This window comes from Calypte anna, chromosome 13 (assembly GCF_003957555.1).
Source record: "Calypte anna isolate BGI_N300 chromosome 13, bCalAnn1_v1.p, whole genome shotgun sequence".
NCBI classification, from domain to species: Eukaryota; Metazoa; Chordata; class Aves; order Apodiformes; family Trochilidae; genus Calypte; species Calypte anna.
In genome coordinates this window covers 10,494,559-10,509,334 of record NC_044259.1, presented here as the reverse complement: position 1 = coordinate 10,509,334, position 14,776 = coordinate 10,494,559, and the positions used below count along the sequence as shown (strand labels likewise).

The window sequence follows — 14,776 nt, the reverse complement described above, 5'->3', positions numbered from 1 at the left end:
CAGTTTGCTTGAAAGCATGGTGTTTTGTGCTCTGTCAATATGCTTATGTCAGTGATGAAGCTGTTCCTGCAGTGGATAGGAGGACAGCTGCTTGGATGTGGAGACCACGAGGGTTTGAATGCTCTAATCACATGATCTATGAGCAAGCCATCTGTGTGTTCAAAAAGTGTAATGTCTACAGAATAATACTTAAACTTGCTTTTTAGAGGTGTAGAAAAAACAATTAACTTCATACTGAAGAACTAAGAACTGCAGTCCTCATAACTCAATGATAACTTATTGTGTGGTCTTCCACCCTGCCATCAGGAGTTGGTTCCAGGAGCTGGGGAGGTTGAAAGCTCTCATCTAAGCTTCTAGTTGAGTATGTTCAGAGCCAGTGGGGATCCTGACTTCCAGAAACCTGCTTATTCCCATGGTACCTGATGCTAACTGCACGAATACAGCTTGCTGGAGATGGTATCATACCAGTGCTCTGGAATTCAGATGTTTGCTAAAAGGAGTAATTCCCATTGCAACCTGATAACTGTTTAAAGAGAAAATCTGCAGTTTAAAGCCACCAGTGTCAAAATGAGGATGCATGTAATGAGAAGGATCAGAGAATTCACAGAAGAGGTCTGCAACCCTTTGACTTTCATTTGCATTTTAGAGTGTTTTATGCTCTGTCTTCTACGTGTCTGATGTTTGCCTGATGTCTTACAAGGTGATTTACAGGAAGTGTGGCAGTAGACCCCTGCTCATTTAGATTGTGGCTCTGTCCATTTTATTGAAAAGTGCAAAGGATACAAGACTTTCCTTAAAGCTCATACAGGTGCTTCGGGGTAGGCCTGTGCTTAAATATCTTTCTGAACTGGAGTGGATTAAACTGCAGCAGTTGTACTCCCATGCTGTTGGGAAACGAGTTCTGTAGTGCCACAAGAGATTTTATTTGAGCTGTTCTTTTTGCTTTTGTTGTTGCTTGGTTTTTTGTTTGTTTCATCTGCTCATAAATATTAAGAAATTACTCTTATCTTCTCTAGTATGAAAAGGCCTATTAAAACATGGTGCCACCTGAACTAGAAGCTCCAGTTTCCTGTGTGGATGTAGCAGACTGGAACATTTGAGGCCTCTTTGTGTTGCCTTGAGTGAAGTCAGGTGGCCAGGTTGGCTCTCAGCATGGGTGTAAAGAGGTCATTCAGCCCTCTCCACCTGATTCACACTGAATGCAATAATGTCTTTAAGTTGCTCCAGCTGCCTGTAAAGTAAATACCTCTGCTCTTGCAGCTTAGTGCAGTTTGGGGTGTGGGGTTTTTTTGTGAGTAGTTGACATCTGGAGTATTAAAGCAGACATTGGTCTCATACCTAGCAAGGGTATTGCCATTAGGGAAGAACAGTGGCTGGAGCTGTAAGTAAAAGCCACAAAATTTAGTTCTGATTTTTGCTGATCTCTTGGAGTTGTATAAAGCTTTTACCTCCTCCTTCTGATGTTGTTTTGTCCCTATTTTGAGAAGAGGGTTCAAAATTTTACAAGGGAAAACTGGGGAAGGAGCCATTCCTGATAACTCCAAGAAGTTAGGTCTTTTCTGGCAATACTGAGATATTTTTCCTGTGATAAATGCTACCTGAATTCTCTGAACAGCTATCTTGTCTTCAAGCTGTGTCTTCTTTCTGTGAATGATTTATTATCCCAAATGGCTGGCTTATTTCCCACAGTTTCTCAGGACCCTTAGAGATCTCTCTCATCTTGGCATTTATGATTCTGTCCAGTCATCTTACATAATATAGACAATTTCCTAGGTTTGGTTATTAGTTTTCCACAGCCTTGAAGTCCTCAGCTCTTTAAATGATCTGAGTGACAAAGTGTATAGCAAAAATAAAATTTTAATACTACAGATAAGTTGCTGATTGACATATTCAGTTTATTGGTCAGTCTGGGTGATGCTCATAGCCTGCTTGAAATCTGAGCAATTATTTGAGTATTTAGAACAGGTATCATTAGGTTTCTGAGTAAATGGGTGGTGGGTATCATCTGAAGAGTGCATAATAGCACCAGGTGGGTTGGATATTCCAATAACACAAGTCATCCTTGGCTCTGATGACTGGAGGTGCAGTTTTTGTGAAGTTTTGATGAGATAATAATGTCTCTTAGAAGATTTTTGTTCACAAGCTGTGGGTGCAGCTTTCAATAGGAGAAGGTAATGGGTTGTATCCTCATGACTGCTCTTGCTGTGCCTGTCCTTGCCAGCTTCTTGGCATTTCTCTTTTCCACCTCACTTTTCACCTTTTTGCAATGTTTGACAGATTTCAGCAAGGTGTTTTTATTACAGCCATCAGATCTCTCTTGTGTGCCAGTAATTGCTGCTGGTCTCTGGTCAGCTGAAGTGTTTGAGATCGGGATCACATTTAATTTGCTCATCTGGGTTTCACTGTTACCCAGTGGCACCATCGCTTCCCTTCCAGCTGCTGTTGTTACAAACTGCAGATATTGCTGGGTTGATTCTGCCTCTGAGGTCACCTGCCCTGGCAAGCTCTGTGACACTGCTGCCTTACCCTTGGGAATCATGGATACAGAGGTAAGGCTGGAGATGTCTCCTGTCACAGCCCCACAAGAAGTGCACAGGTCGAGCTGAAAATAAACTGCTTTGGGATGCTACTGTTTGCACAGATCCTTTTTGAAGGATAGTTGTGAGTGAATAGTTCAGATACTGGTTGTAAATCCAGACTGTGTATAAAGGGATCTGTGCCAATTGCCCCGAGGCTTTTACAGCTTAATTTCGATGGTCTAGACTCCTCTGAGTGATATCCACAGACCCTGTTCTGCTACTGCCAAGTGGTGGGAGGACCCAGACCCGGTGCTGCCTCTGGGGAAACTCATCCAGGGGAGGGGACACTCAGTTGTGCCTTCTGTACTGTATTGAGTGCTTCTGTTCTGTACTTCTGTATTTCCATACTTCTGTATTGAGGTCCTGTTCCCTGGGGAAGGAGTGGAGAAGTTTTCAGGGGATCAGGATTTCTCTCTTCTATGGGCACTAAATGCTCCAGAAAGATTGTTTAAAGAATCCCCTACATGTTACAACCCCTCAGGTCTTTCTTTTTTCACCTGGGGAGTCTGTTGGCCAGATATTCCCCTCAGGTTCGGGCAGGGCGGCCGTGGGGAGCTCAGGGCTGCCGAGCCCCGGGGCTGCTCCATCGAGCAGAAAAATTGAGGCACCTTCCAGGGGTTGTTGCTAAAATCAGCCGGAGGTGACTTCGGCTTGAGGGGGCTCGGGGGCCGCACTGCATTGCAATGGCCAAACGCCTTCCTACTGGCCCCATCTTTGTCCCTAAGGGGAGGACTCGGAAGGCTGTGACCCCCCCGAGCCGACATCCCCCGCTCCTTTGCTCCGGCTCCCCACGAGGTGGCAGCAGGAGGAAGGGAAACCCCGGGCACTGCTCCGGCTCCCGGAGGCAGCTCCAGCGGCTTTCCATAAAAGCAGCGCCTGGCAAGAACCCTGCGGGTGCTGGGTTGGGCTCTCCGCCGCCTTCCCCCTAATGCTGGGGTGGGTAGGGGGCGGTTGTGCTACTCTCTGTGTGTTCTCCAGAGCCCACCTGTGTACCTGGGAGTGGATAGAGGTGAGACCAGGGCAGCCAGAAATCCCGAGTGGATCCGTGGGGTGCAAGCAAGCGGTTACCTAGCTCAAGCCCAGGAGTTTGCATGCTCATAAGACAAAATCCTGTGCTTTGCTGTGCATACCTCAGGCCACAAATGCTGCAGCCGTTTATATGAAGAGTTATGTGTTAGATATCCAGACAACATCAGTTCCCAACTGGCTGTTTCCCTGTTAAAATAGTCTTGGAGTAATCAGACGGCTGAAGTCACTGGCAAAGAGCACCCACCTCAAGACCAGGGGACAAGAAGAGGCAGTGGCAGGAACAGGCCAAAAATTTGTCACTGTGTGTTGGCTTAAAGGTGTTCTCTGCAAACTGATTTCCAGAACCTTGCAAAGGGAACACCAGGACAGGAAAAACATCACTGGATTTGTCACAGAGAGTATGCAGACACAAATCTGAAGACCTCACTGGGAGAGAGCCCTTAGCAGAAGGGATTGCTGCCAGGCTGAGCTGCAGGAGCAGCAGAGTGGCTCTCAGAGGGAACTGGTATGTGTGGCTTTGGCTAAAAGAGTAGCAGGAATCCTGTAGCCATCAGGATAAATCTCATCTTGGCATTTATGAGTCTGGATATATGTAGCCATCCTAGCTAGAGGAGATGTTGGCTGTAGGGGGGAAGTAGGAGCTGGAGCTGCTTCATGGTGGAAGTAACAGAACATGGCTGGAAACAGCAACTGTTTTCCCACCCTCCTCACGTGCTGACAGTTTTATACCAGTAAGATAGTGGTTATTAATTAATTTTAGTGGTTATTAATTAATTTTAAAAGCAGCCACGTGCTTGCCATTCCTTATTGGGTCAAAACGCTCTGAAGTCACCCATTCCTCAGTTTACTGTTTTAATTAAAAACCCAGGCCTTTGTGAGAAGAAGGTACAGGCTCCAGCTATTCAAGACAAGGCAAATGCTAGTGCAGCATTTGTCCAGAGCCATCCTCTGCCCTGGCCTCATGTGTTACCAAGTGTAAACTAAGGAACAAAGAGATGGCACCTGTTAAAATATCAAGTGTTAAGGTCCTTCAAAAAGTGCTGTAGGGAGACATGGAAAGATTGCAAGAGGCTGCAGCCCCTGATCTCAACAAAAGCTTCAAAGGAAGCTCTTGAAGAGTTTTGCAGCACAAAAAAAACCCCCTATCCTAGTAATGTAGCAACCAGCACACTTTAATAGCTAAGGCTAAGTCAAGGCTTCTGCTGACTGGGTGGAAACAACATCTTTGTTTTGCATGTAAATGCTGCTCTGTGATGTCTCTTTTTGCTCCATTAACAAAAACGATCCTGAGACTGACAAGGTGTAGTTAACACCAGCAGCCTACCTGCAGCCACCTACCTGGGCAGTGCACAAGGGAAGGAGGAGATGGGCAGGAAGAGCCAGGCAGGTGCTGTCCCTGCTGCAGTCCCAGCTCCCAGAGAGAGAGAGAGAGGATCCTATCTCTTTCAAAAGAAAAGGTGGGAAATCAGAAACTCCCCAGGCACCCTTTTTTGCTGTGAGTCTGTCCCTGGAGTGGGAGCAAACAAAGAAGGATGAGGGAACCCAGGGGGCTGTAGTGCAGAAGGAGGGAGTCATGCAGTGTGTGGCAGTGCTGCATGGGGTGGGGAAGAGGCTGCTGAGATTACACAGATGTTGTGCTGGTTTCTTGGCCATTGCCACAGCCTTGGCTGCTGTTCCCTCTCCCCAGCTTTCAGCTGTTCCAGCCTTAGCTGCCTGGTGTCAGGGTTTGGCTCCATCACACACTATGTCATTGCCTACAGCACCCTCCTTTCTCTTGTGAGGCTGCAAGTCCTAAAGTCAGAGACAGACCTGCTCTCTGCTTGTGTGCTGGACTGGACTATACCCTGCTGAAGTTCAGGAGCTGGATGACACTCCTCAGGCCAGAGAGACTGTCACTGCAGAGGCACTGGCTGCTAGGTAGAGAGGACACTGGAGCAGCTCATCTGGCCCAGTTGAAAACTGAAATGTCTCACCTCCTGCTTGCAGCCAGCCCAATATCAGACACAAGTCTTGGGCATCTGACCCTGGCCAACAGCTGCAGCCGGTGGTGCAGCAGATCTGCTGCACCTTTTCACTCTTTTTTTTGGTCAGATGCTTCAAGGTTTCCTGTGTGCTGGAAGCTGCAGCATAGGGAGAGGAAAGTAACAAGCAGTGAGTTTGGCTCTTTCCCACAGCCTGATGTCCACTGGACAAAGATCAAACCCAACTGCCTGTCAGCAGCTCTCTGCTCAGGAGCCCAGCACTGCTGCAGACCTGGGGTCCAGGGGATGGGTAAGGAAAGTGGCACTGTGACAGTTCTGTGTACGAGGCAAAACTTAAGACTGTCCCAACGCCAGATAGGCAGCTTCATGCACAAGGGGCTGTGCTAGAAAACCACCTGGAGGCCAGTGTTAAGAAGCTCAAAGTAGAGACAGATGTTTCCTCCTTTCTTTTTTACAGTGAGGTGGCTTAGGAGGATGTGGGCTGCTGGCCAGAAAGGCAAGGGACAAGGGGCAAACAGAGGCAAGGATAGACAGGCATGTGAAAGAACTGAATTTCCTGGCTTTTAGAAATTTAATGTTTAGTGTTTTCTCATACTGGATTTTGTTTAGAAATCAAAAATGGAGAAAGATTTTGGTAACCTCATAGTATCACCAACAGTTTGTTAGAAGACTAATTGCCAAGTAGCTTATGCATGTGGGACCATTAGTAATTCTGTAGCTATGCAAATTAAAACAGTGATGTATGATTTATAGCTTTAATAATGTTCTGAAGGCTCTTAAATTTTAATCACTTGCAACATCCTTTTTAATATTCAATTACTTTATTAACTAATTAGGTCACTTGCTGAAAAAGCACATAAGGCTGGTGCTATTTTAATATCAGCTGAACATCACAAAATACCTTTGAAATGGTGTAAATGACTTCTTTATTTTAAATAGATCGTTGAGATGATATAATTAATAAATCAATTACAGAAAAAGACAAGAAATTGAGAAATGCCAAACCACAATAGTAGCAGCTGCTCTGCTTACATTATAAATGTTCATAGGGATGCTGAAGTTGTGAATGTGGCCACTGAAACACCTTCCTAGATAATTCGTATTCAGCTGAAGGGATAAAGTTCAAGATACGCTTGGTTCATTATAGATGCTTTTCATATGAATTTAGCTGATTGATAAAAGCTTCACAAACGACCTTGAAAAGTTCAAGTATTTAAAAGAACAGCCCTTCTTTACAGCTTGCTCTTTTGTCTGTCTCAAAAAAGATAAAACTGAAACATCTTAGAGCTGCTGATGCAGGGTGAAAGGCAGAGGAGGGAAGGTGAGTTGCTGCTCCGTTACCTACCTGCTCCTCTCAGAATAGATGAGCACTTGTTCCTGCCAAGAGCCACAGGCTGTGGTTGTGCAGCAGCACTTGCATCTGAAGTGAGAATAAAGAATTATACCCCTGCAAAATCCCACAAAGATGCTTGTCTCTAGTTACAGAGCTTTACACCTCCAGTTTACACAAACCCTTGATGTAAAACATGAGGACTGAGAAGTTAAATTTGCCATTAGCATGGCAGCAACTCTGAAACAGACTCTGAATAATCATCTGGTTTAAAATTTAGTAATTGAAAGCTAAGATAAATGTTATGCTAGGAATTAAGCTGATGTTTTAACATATTTTGGCTTAAATTTTATCAATGTGATCACACACAGAACGCGATATTTTTCTCTCTTGAGAAGTTGCTAGAAAACATTTGCATTACAGAGTTCTCATCTTCCCATTTTAAATTTTCTTTCTTCTATTTTCTTGTAATTAAAACCTGTAAATCAGGGGGCAAAAAGCTTAATGCTACAGTGATCTTTCTGCTGTATGTAAGACTGCCCTTTACAACTGAGTTGCAAAGAAAATAATTCCAAAATTCAGTTTATAGTTTCCTGGGAACTAAACCACACACAGTCTAAGTCTGTCTCTAAAGCAGAGTCCAGACAAGGTACAAGGCTGCTACTCCAATTCCCCTGAACCAAAAATAAAAGCTAGCCCTTACTTCTATCCCAGAGGAGCCTGTGGCTTATGATGAAATAATACTTTTTCTCTTAGGAATGCCTAGTTAATATTTCTTATCAAAATAATCATCATTGCTTCAAGAGGCTACTTGTTCAGCATGAATAGCCATTGAATGGAAGAACAAACTAGGCTAACCTGGGCCAGATTATACAGCTGTGCAGAAGGGATAAGGATGCCTAAAATAACACCAACTCCACATTTTATGGGAGCTGCCACAAGAAATAAAGGTGCAGAGTTATATAAGATAGCAAACATTGCTCCAGGTTTGGGAAACATACGATGCTTCACGCCTCAGAACAAGTGCAGCTACAACTCTTTAAGGGTCAGAAATATTTATACAGACAAATGAGGTCAGCATCATTTTAAGAGTGTTTATTTCACTCTACAGTTCTGTTGTCCAACAGGGCACACGTGATGTTCTTAGTCCTCTTACAAAGCCCCAGGCCTGAGTCAAATAGGTTCTTTTTTATCACATTTCTGTAACTTCTCCCAGTTATTTATTCATGTGATCAATTCCCATGTCCCTCGAATCATTTATGTAGGAAAAAAACACATCCTTGTCTGGCAAACCGAAAGACAGAATAGTTGGAGTTACAAATAAAAGGTCACCAGTGCCTCAAACACAACCAGTACCAGGAGAAATAAGGACGGAAATGCAGCAGAAACCACCTGCAAAGCTTTGTGAGAGCCCAGCTCTCTCTATCCACCCCTTGCCGTGCTGCTGCTGGTACCAAGGAGCAACCATTAACCTCCCCAGCTCAATTCAATGTGACAGTGACACTTCACAGCACATTGCATCCAATCTCATTTGAAGCTGACAAAGATTGTTTCTGTTTTATATCTATTGGTTTATTAATGGCTTACAGCCTCTTAAGCAGATGCATATTCATTAGATAGCCAGCTGTTAGGAGGTTCCCAGATGTCGAAAGTAGCTCTGTCTTGGAATGCATTTTTTTTACTTTATCATGAAACAAAGTAGTTGTAGCTCTATTAAAGAGCCAGTTAATTACTGAACCACTACCTTATGGCATGATTGAAAAAAACAACCCCCCCAAAAAGCCAACCTACAAATCTGTGAAGAATAAAGACATTTTTGAAAGCAGTGATGAGCTCAGCCTTCACTGTGATGTATACACACAGAACTTGCACTGACAGAGACCTGGATTATTCCATGTAAAGAACTCCCAGGCAGCAGCCATTCAGAGTAACAGTAAGTCCTGCACCTTTCTCCATTTTCCACACTCTGCAGAATTTCTCTTACCTCTTATCCTTCCTTATCTGAATAGTGGATGCAGAAGCCCATTAAAAAAATGAAAGTGAGACATCTGATTTTTCAGGTCATTTTACAGGGTGAAGCAAACTTCCACTGTGTCCCAACTGGGTAAAACTGTAACCAGATCATTGAACAAGCTGTACAGATTGACTTAAAAATTCCACAGGCCATCTTTTTCAGTCTCTCAACATTAACTAGGCTCACCTAGTTGTCTCTACAACTTACCATTTTTTCCTTCTCTCTTTCCTCAAATGCAGCTCCCAAAATACAAGTCTTAATAGCACGACTAGAAAAATAACCATCCTACCACCACCCCAAGGAAGCCCTTTTCCCACTTTAGTGTTTAAAACCTTAAGGTCAGCTCTGAATTCAAGTGGTCTGGGGAGAAAGGTTCACACTGAGTCTTTGTTTGTGGCTGATTGCAATGCAGTACCTGGCCATTCACTGTCTTACCCTATTGCAGCAGCCTCAGAGGAGCAGGGAGCACCACAGTGCTGCTTTCTTCCCAAGGAGTTGTTCTTTGGTTACAAATAGAGGAAGAAAAGGGTAATGGCTGTTCCCATCCTGTAGGCAGAGCTCCAGGGTGGAACAGTTGGAAGCATAAAGGTATTCAGTATTTAGTTTCCAATTCTGTAATTAATACTTCCAGTTTTTGCCAGTCAAATCTATCAGCAAGTATGTAGAGATGTTCAATGTGTTGACTTTTCACTGACAGTTGAGTGTTACCCAAAACAAGAGTTTCCTTTGCAGTCAAATTAAGTATTTTGCTTAAAACAAAGGTTTTCAATGTGCTTGCCTGAAACAATTTTGAAATTTAGTCATTAGCAGCTCAGAATAAAATTTGGGGGAAAGAAAGAAAAAAAAAAATCACCTCTCCCTTAAAAGTTTTAATCAGAATCAAGTGATGCTAGTATAAAATGTCATATGCTATAAAAGCATTTGCAGTCATGCACAGAAGAACATGGAGGCAATTTTGTAGCATGAGTTCTGGAGCAAAGACCTCTGAGAATAAAAGTGTCTTTAGATATTTGTTATCCTGCTATAGTTGATATCACCTTGAGTATACAACGCCTGCCTGCATTATGTAAACACTTCATTGATAAATCCCTCCCCCACCTCCCTTAAGCTGTGCCAGACTGTTCTTAGCTAACATCTATAGCTGAAACAGATGCTGCTATAAATATCTTTGTTTAGGTGTTTTAAATATAATTTCTTTTGTAGAATATGGTGGATGTTCAAGTTATCACTAAACTTGCACCTGTGCTGGAATTTATTACTCATTTGCACACATCAAGATGCATGTTTAAATTATTCCATGAATACACACAGGGATGGATCACGATTCCCCTTTCTCTTCTTAAGCAGACATCCTTTACAAAGGACTTCTCTAATTTTAACAGAGCTCTTAGTTTTAGAAGCTACACAATGCAGGTTTTGATCTTATGACCAGTTATTTCCCTCTGTTTACTCTCTGCAGGCTCCAGACTCCTATGAAAGTTGCTGATTTCCAGCGCAGTATGACCATGCAGCTCTGCAGGCATTGCATTGGCCACAAAGCATTCAAATTTTTTATTTTTTATATATACATATATATAAGGGATGTAAAGTACAATTTACAAGTAGTCTGAAGGAAGAACAAGAAAATCAGACTTGTTCCAAATGGCAGTGGGGGACAGCACACCATGGAGTCAAGTGCTGTGGAGCATACAGGCAATCAGACCTTGGCTTCTGGAAAACCTGCAGTTCCAGCTGAACCTGGCTTTATAAACAAAGTGTTTTAGTAGCATGAGTTAGGGCTTATCAGGCAACAGCTGGCAAGTAAGTATAGCCATCATTCATATAGGAGCTCATTTGTATTTTCACCTGGAAAGATAATTTCTAGCTTTAATATGTTATTTTGCTTGTATCTGAAACATCACAAGGAAACAATACCATATCCACCTTAAACAAGTTCAGTATTGTTTTAAGCAAACACAAACCATTTGATATACACTTTTCATCTAAAGAGGTAGACCATATTCTAGCTGAACACTGCAACATATGATTCATGTCTTTTAACTGGGGGAGAGAATGGGATATAACGTGCATGCAACAGGCTGTCAGCACTGCAGGCTGAAGATACATGGGGATGCAACGTGGCCCACATTCTAAAGACAGACTTTCTGGATTTTAATTTTCTGATGTTTACTTTGGTTCAAAGGACTTCATTCTCATCTACCTGCAGACAGTGTGGCTGGCTGAAAAAAACCCATCTTTTCATACTTCATACAATGTTCTCCATAATTAGGACACTGATCCATAAGATGAAGAACTTATAGCAGGAGCAGTGAATTGGTTCAGCACAACTGCTCCCTATGGCTACTGTACCCTTGACTAAGATGTCATGGACACAACCACAAAGATCCACTCTCGATTACCAAATAAAGCTTCTACATGAGTTTTTCTATGTCCTGAAAAATGTGCTTCATTATAATTAATTTCCTGATTAAAAGTTAAATCGCTGTTTCCCATATGTGAGCAACCTAAGCAAGGACATGATCTTTCCACTCACAGCCAGCTATTTAACCAACTAAACTTACCTTAAAAGGACAACATTATGAACAGACTCACCTCACCCCTCAGAAAGCCTTCTACAGACTGTTGAGCAGCACTGAACCCAGCCTTGACTAGAGGCTTAGTTTTCCTTGCCATCCATCTCCCAACCCAGGAACTGGCTTTCTTCCCACCACCTGATTTTGCATATATTGAACCAGTCTGAATCTTCCCATCTGTCAGAACCAGAGGTTTTGAAGATGATTATTTCAAAGAAGTTTAAAGGTTCCAGAAAAGGAACCAGAACGATCTCTCCTACTCAGCCGTTAAAGCCTGCCTTGATTACTTTGATGTAACAACACTTGAAAGCTCCTATTCTTTGAAACTAATTTAAACACATTGAATTGTTGAAAGATTAAAAACCGCAGTCAGCTAATTACACTCACTCTCATCTCTTATTCAGCAAATGAATCACTTTTCATTACCACTTAGCTGAAGTACATGAATTTCTGCCTAATTAGAAATGTTGTAGATGGAGCATTAGCAAGGCTGGAGCGGGTCAGGATATCTTGCCTGCTTCATTTTTAATTCCTAACAGCAGAGCCAGATAGGAAAGTCTTCAGATAAGAAGTCATTAAACAATTTTAAATTATTTATAAAAATTACTTTGCCCAAATTATAATTATTTTTTTTTCCCCAAATGCTCTCATAAATGTCAAATGGAATGAAAGGAAAAGTAGCCCAACATTGATTTTAATGAACATTTTAATGTCATGTATAACAGAACATTATGAATACAATGGAAACAAAGTTTTATCAATTTAATAATAAAAAAGAAATCCAACATAAGAAAAGGGAAGTGATAAATTTCTTACCTATAATATAGTGCTTATCCTTAACAATATTCTCAGATTGTGAATATAACAATGTCTTTGTATTCCAGATTCTAGAATCATGATTCATGTGAACTTATATGCAGAATTACAGAAGGAAAACAAAAAATCCCCAAACCTTAATTCGTTCTTTTGTTTTCAGTAAATCAGTAAAGTCTTTGACTGCTACAGGTTTCCTTTATTAATATATATCTCTTTTTTACTTCTCTATTGGATTTCACAGCTGCTAATGCCATATTTACACATAAGAATCACCGAATGTTGTATGAAAGCTAAGAACCAATGCTGTTTGATTAGGCAGGGTTATAGATTTACGTAACTTAAGTGTAATTCACCTTGTTATTTTTTGTAATTATGCAAAAAGTAACTATTTTTGCCTTTTGACTGCTGCCCAGGCCATGAACCAGCGGCTTCATAGGGATATTGGTGGTAGGCAGGAGGCTCAACTGTTGCTGTAAGAGAACTGCAGGAAAGTGCATTTTCTGGAGTTTTCTGAAAGGAAACCTTCCAGCAGTCTTGGATAAAGCTTCTCCCAGACTTGCACTGGATATCAGTTAAAACAATAGAAGCATGTTAAGACCCCAAAAATCTGTTGATCACCAAATTGCTGAGAGAAAATTTTTACAATAAAAATTTGGGTAATATAGCAGTGTGGCTAGAACATTAGCAAAAGTATATATACATTCCAGGTCCCTTTGAATTAGCCATAATCACATATGTAAGCCATTTTTGGACAAAAATATATATTCTTATAAAAAACTGATCATAGTACTTGAGTGACTTCAATTGTGGATGCAGTGGTAGTAGAAGGAATGATCCAATTATGACATAGTGATCAGGGAGAGGGGGGAAAGAAAGTCAAGCTCTTTAAGAAAAAAGAAAAGTATAAAATTAGATTCAAACATTTTTACCCAACCCCTATTCCAGTCTTCCATCAAGTCTCAAAGTTAAAATTTGTTCTTCTATATAGGAAAGGTTTTTTGATGGTCTCAATACAAACTGTTTTGCAAAATCATCTAACACATTCCTTAGAAGAACCTCTCACCTCTCCAGAATTTGACTAATAGTATTTCAACATTTAGAAAATAGCTTTTGGTTCTTTATGCAGACACTTTAACTGATAAAGAAAAAAAACAGGTGTTGATCAGTGTTTTCCATCCCTTCCCCAGCTCATATTTGTGCAGCTAAAAATCCTTCATTCAGCCTGCCCAATTATTTTATCTTTATTTCATTTATTTTACAATCTTTATTTGCTAAAATTGGCAAAATTTGCAAAGGCATCTTGCTTGGGTTGTACAGTCCCAGGAGTCAGAGAGGTCATAGTGATATTGGGTACCCCCATTCCTATTGTGCCTGTCAAACCCATTCCTGTGGATGGCACTCCCATGTTTGTGTTCATTCCCAACATTCCCTGGTTCATCATAGGTGTGGGTCCCATGGGGGTCATTCCCATTGTACCTGACATCACAGTGGGCATTCCCATCCCCACAGGAAGGGGCCCTCCCATCAAAGGGTTTGTCTGGGGTCGAACAGGCATCATGTTAGGCTGAGGATTGAGGTTCACAGCTGCAAAGTTTTGAGTCATGACATTCATAGGTTGTTGTATATCTGTAAAGAGAGAACAGGATGCAAAATTCATTCATAATCTGATGCTGAAGGTGCTCATTTATTCTAAACATATATTGTAATTACTGTGAACAAAGATACAATGGCCAAACCTGTAGCTATTTTGCTTGATTTTTTATTTTCTGTGTGAAGCATCAAAAACTTCTTTAAGTTTTAAAGAGCATTTTAAACCAATAAATGCATATTCTAGAGAAGCTCTAGAGATTAGGAAGCCTGAAATAAAGATACATGAGTGGTGCAAACTCTACAGTAAAAAAATGCACAGATCCAAGACTCCTAGTACATCACTCTCCATTAGAAAAACACCACTTGTGTCAGAAGCATCACAGTAGCTTAAGAAACAGTAATGACTGAATTTAGGAAAACAGCAACTGACAGAATACCCCATCTGAAGGGCATCCTACTAAACACATTTGGGCTCAGTGTACATGCAGAGCAGTGCAATAATCACTTACTTTGTTGCTGCATCATAGTATTAAGTGATGGTTGCTGGGGTTTGGAAGGCTGCATCCCTAAACTGTCCAAACTGATATTTACACTGGGATCTGACCATGTTGAGGGTAGAGTTTTGCTTGCATTCTTCTGGGCCATCTCTGTGCTTGCATTATAAAGAGTATTGCTCTTCGGCATCATGTTGTTCATGATTTGCAGAGGCTGAAAAAGAAAAGTCTGTTGGAATCCACTTGAAACAATTTACCAGTAGGCAGCAAGTGTTAATTTAGTTCTACAGGATTACAATAAAAAGCCAATGAAATTTGTAGCCATCAACTTCAGCTCTTCCAAAGCAGTGTTACTGTCATCTCAAAGTG

At 41.6% G+C, this 14,776-nt stretch overlaps 1 protein-coding gene across 2 annotated transcripts in view; it reads right to left on the bottom strand.

The window, feature by feature from the left end:
• Positions 1 to 12,195: 12,195 nt before the first annotated feature.
• CLINT1 (clathrin interactor 1) overlaps positions 12,196 to 14,776 on the bottom strand; it is a 48,177-nt gene continuing 45,596 nt past the window's right edge. The window contains exons 11-13 of one of the 2 annotated variants that reach the window (XM_030459135.1): positions 14,423 to 14,621; positions 13,800 to 13,949; positions 12,196 to 13,206 (exon numbers count right to left, since the gene is read on the bottom strand). In XM_030459135.1, coding sequence (XP_030314995.1) covers positions 13,163 to 13,206; positions 13,800 to 13,949; positions 14,423 to 14,621 — 393 coding nt within the window. In that variant the 3' untranslated portion in view covers positions 12,196 to 13,162. Of the gene's footprint in view, positions 13,950 to 14,422; positions 14,622 to 14,776 lie in introns of both variants that reach the window. The other variant, XM_030459134.1, reaches the window with a different exon arrangement.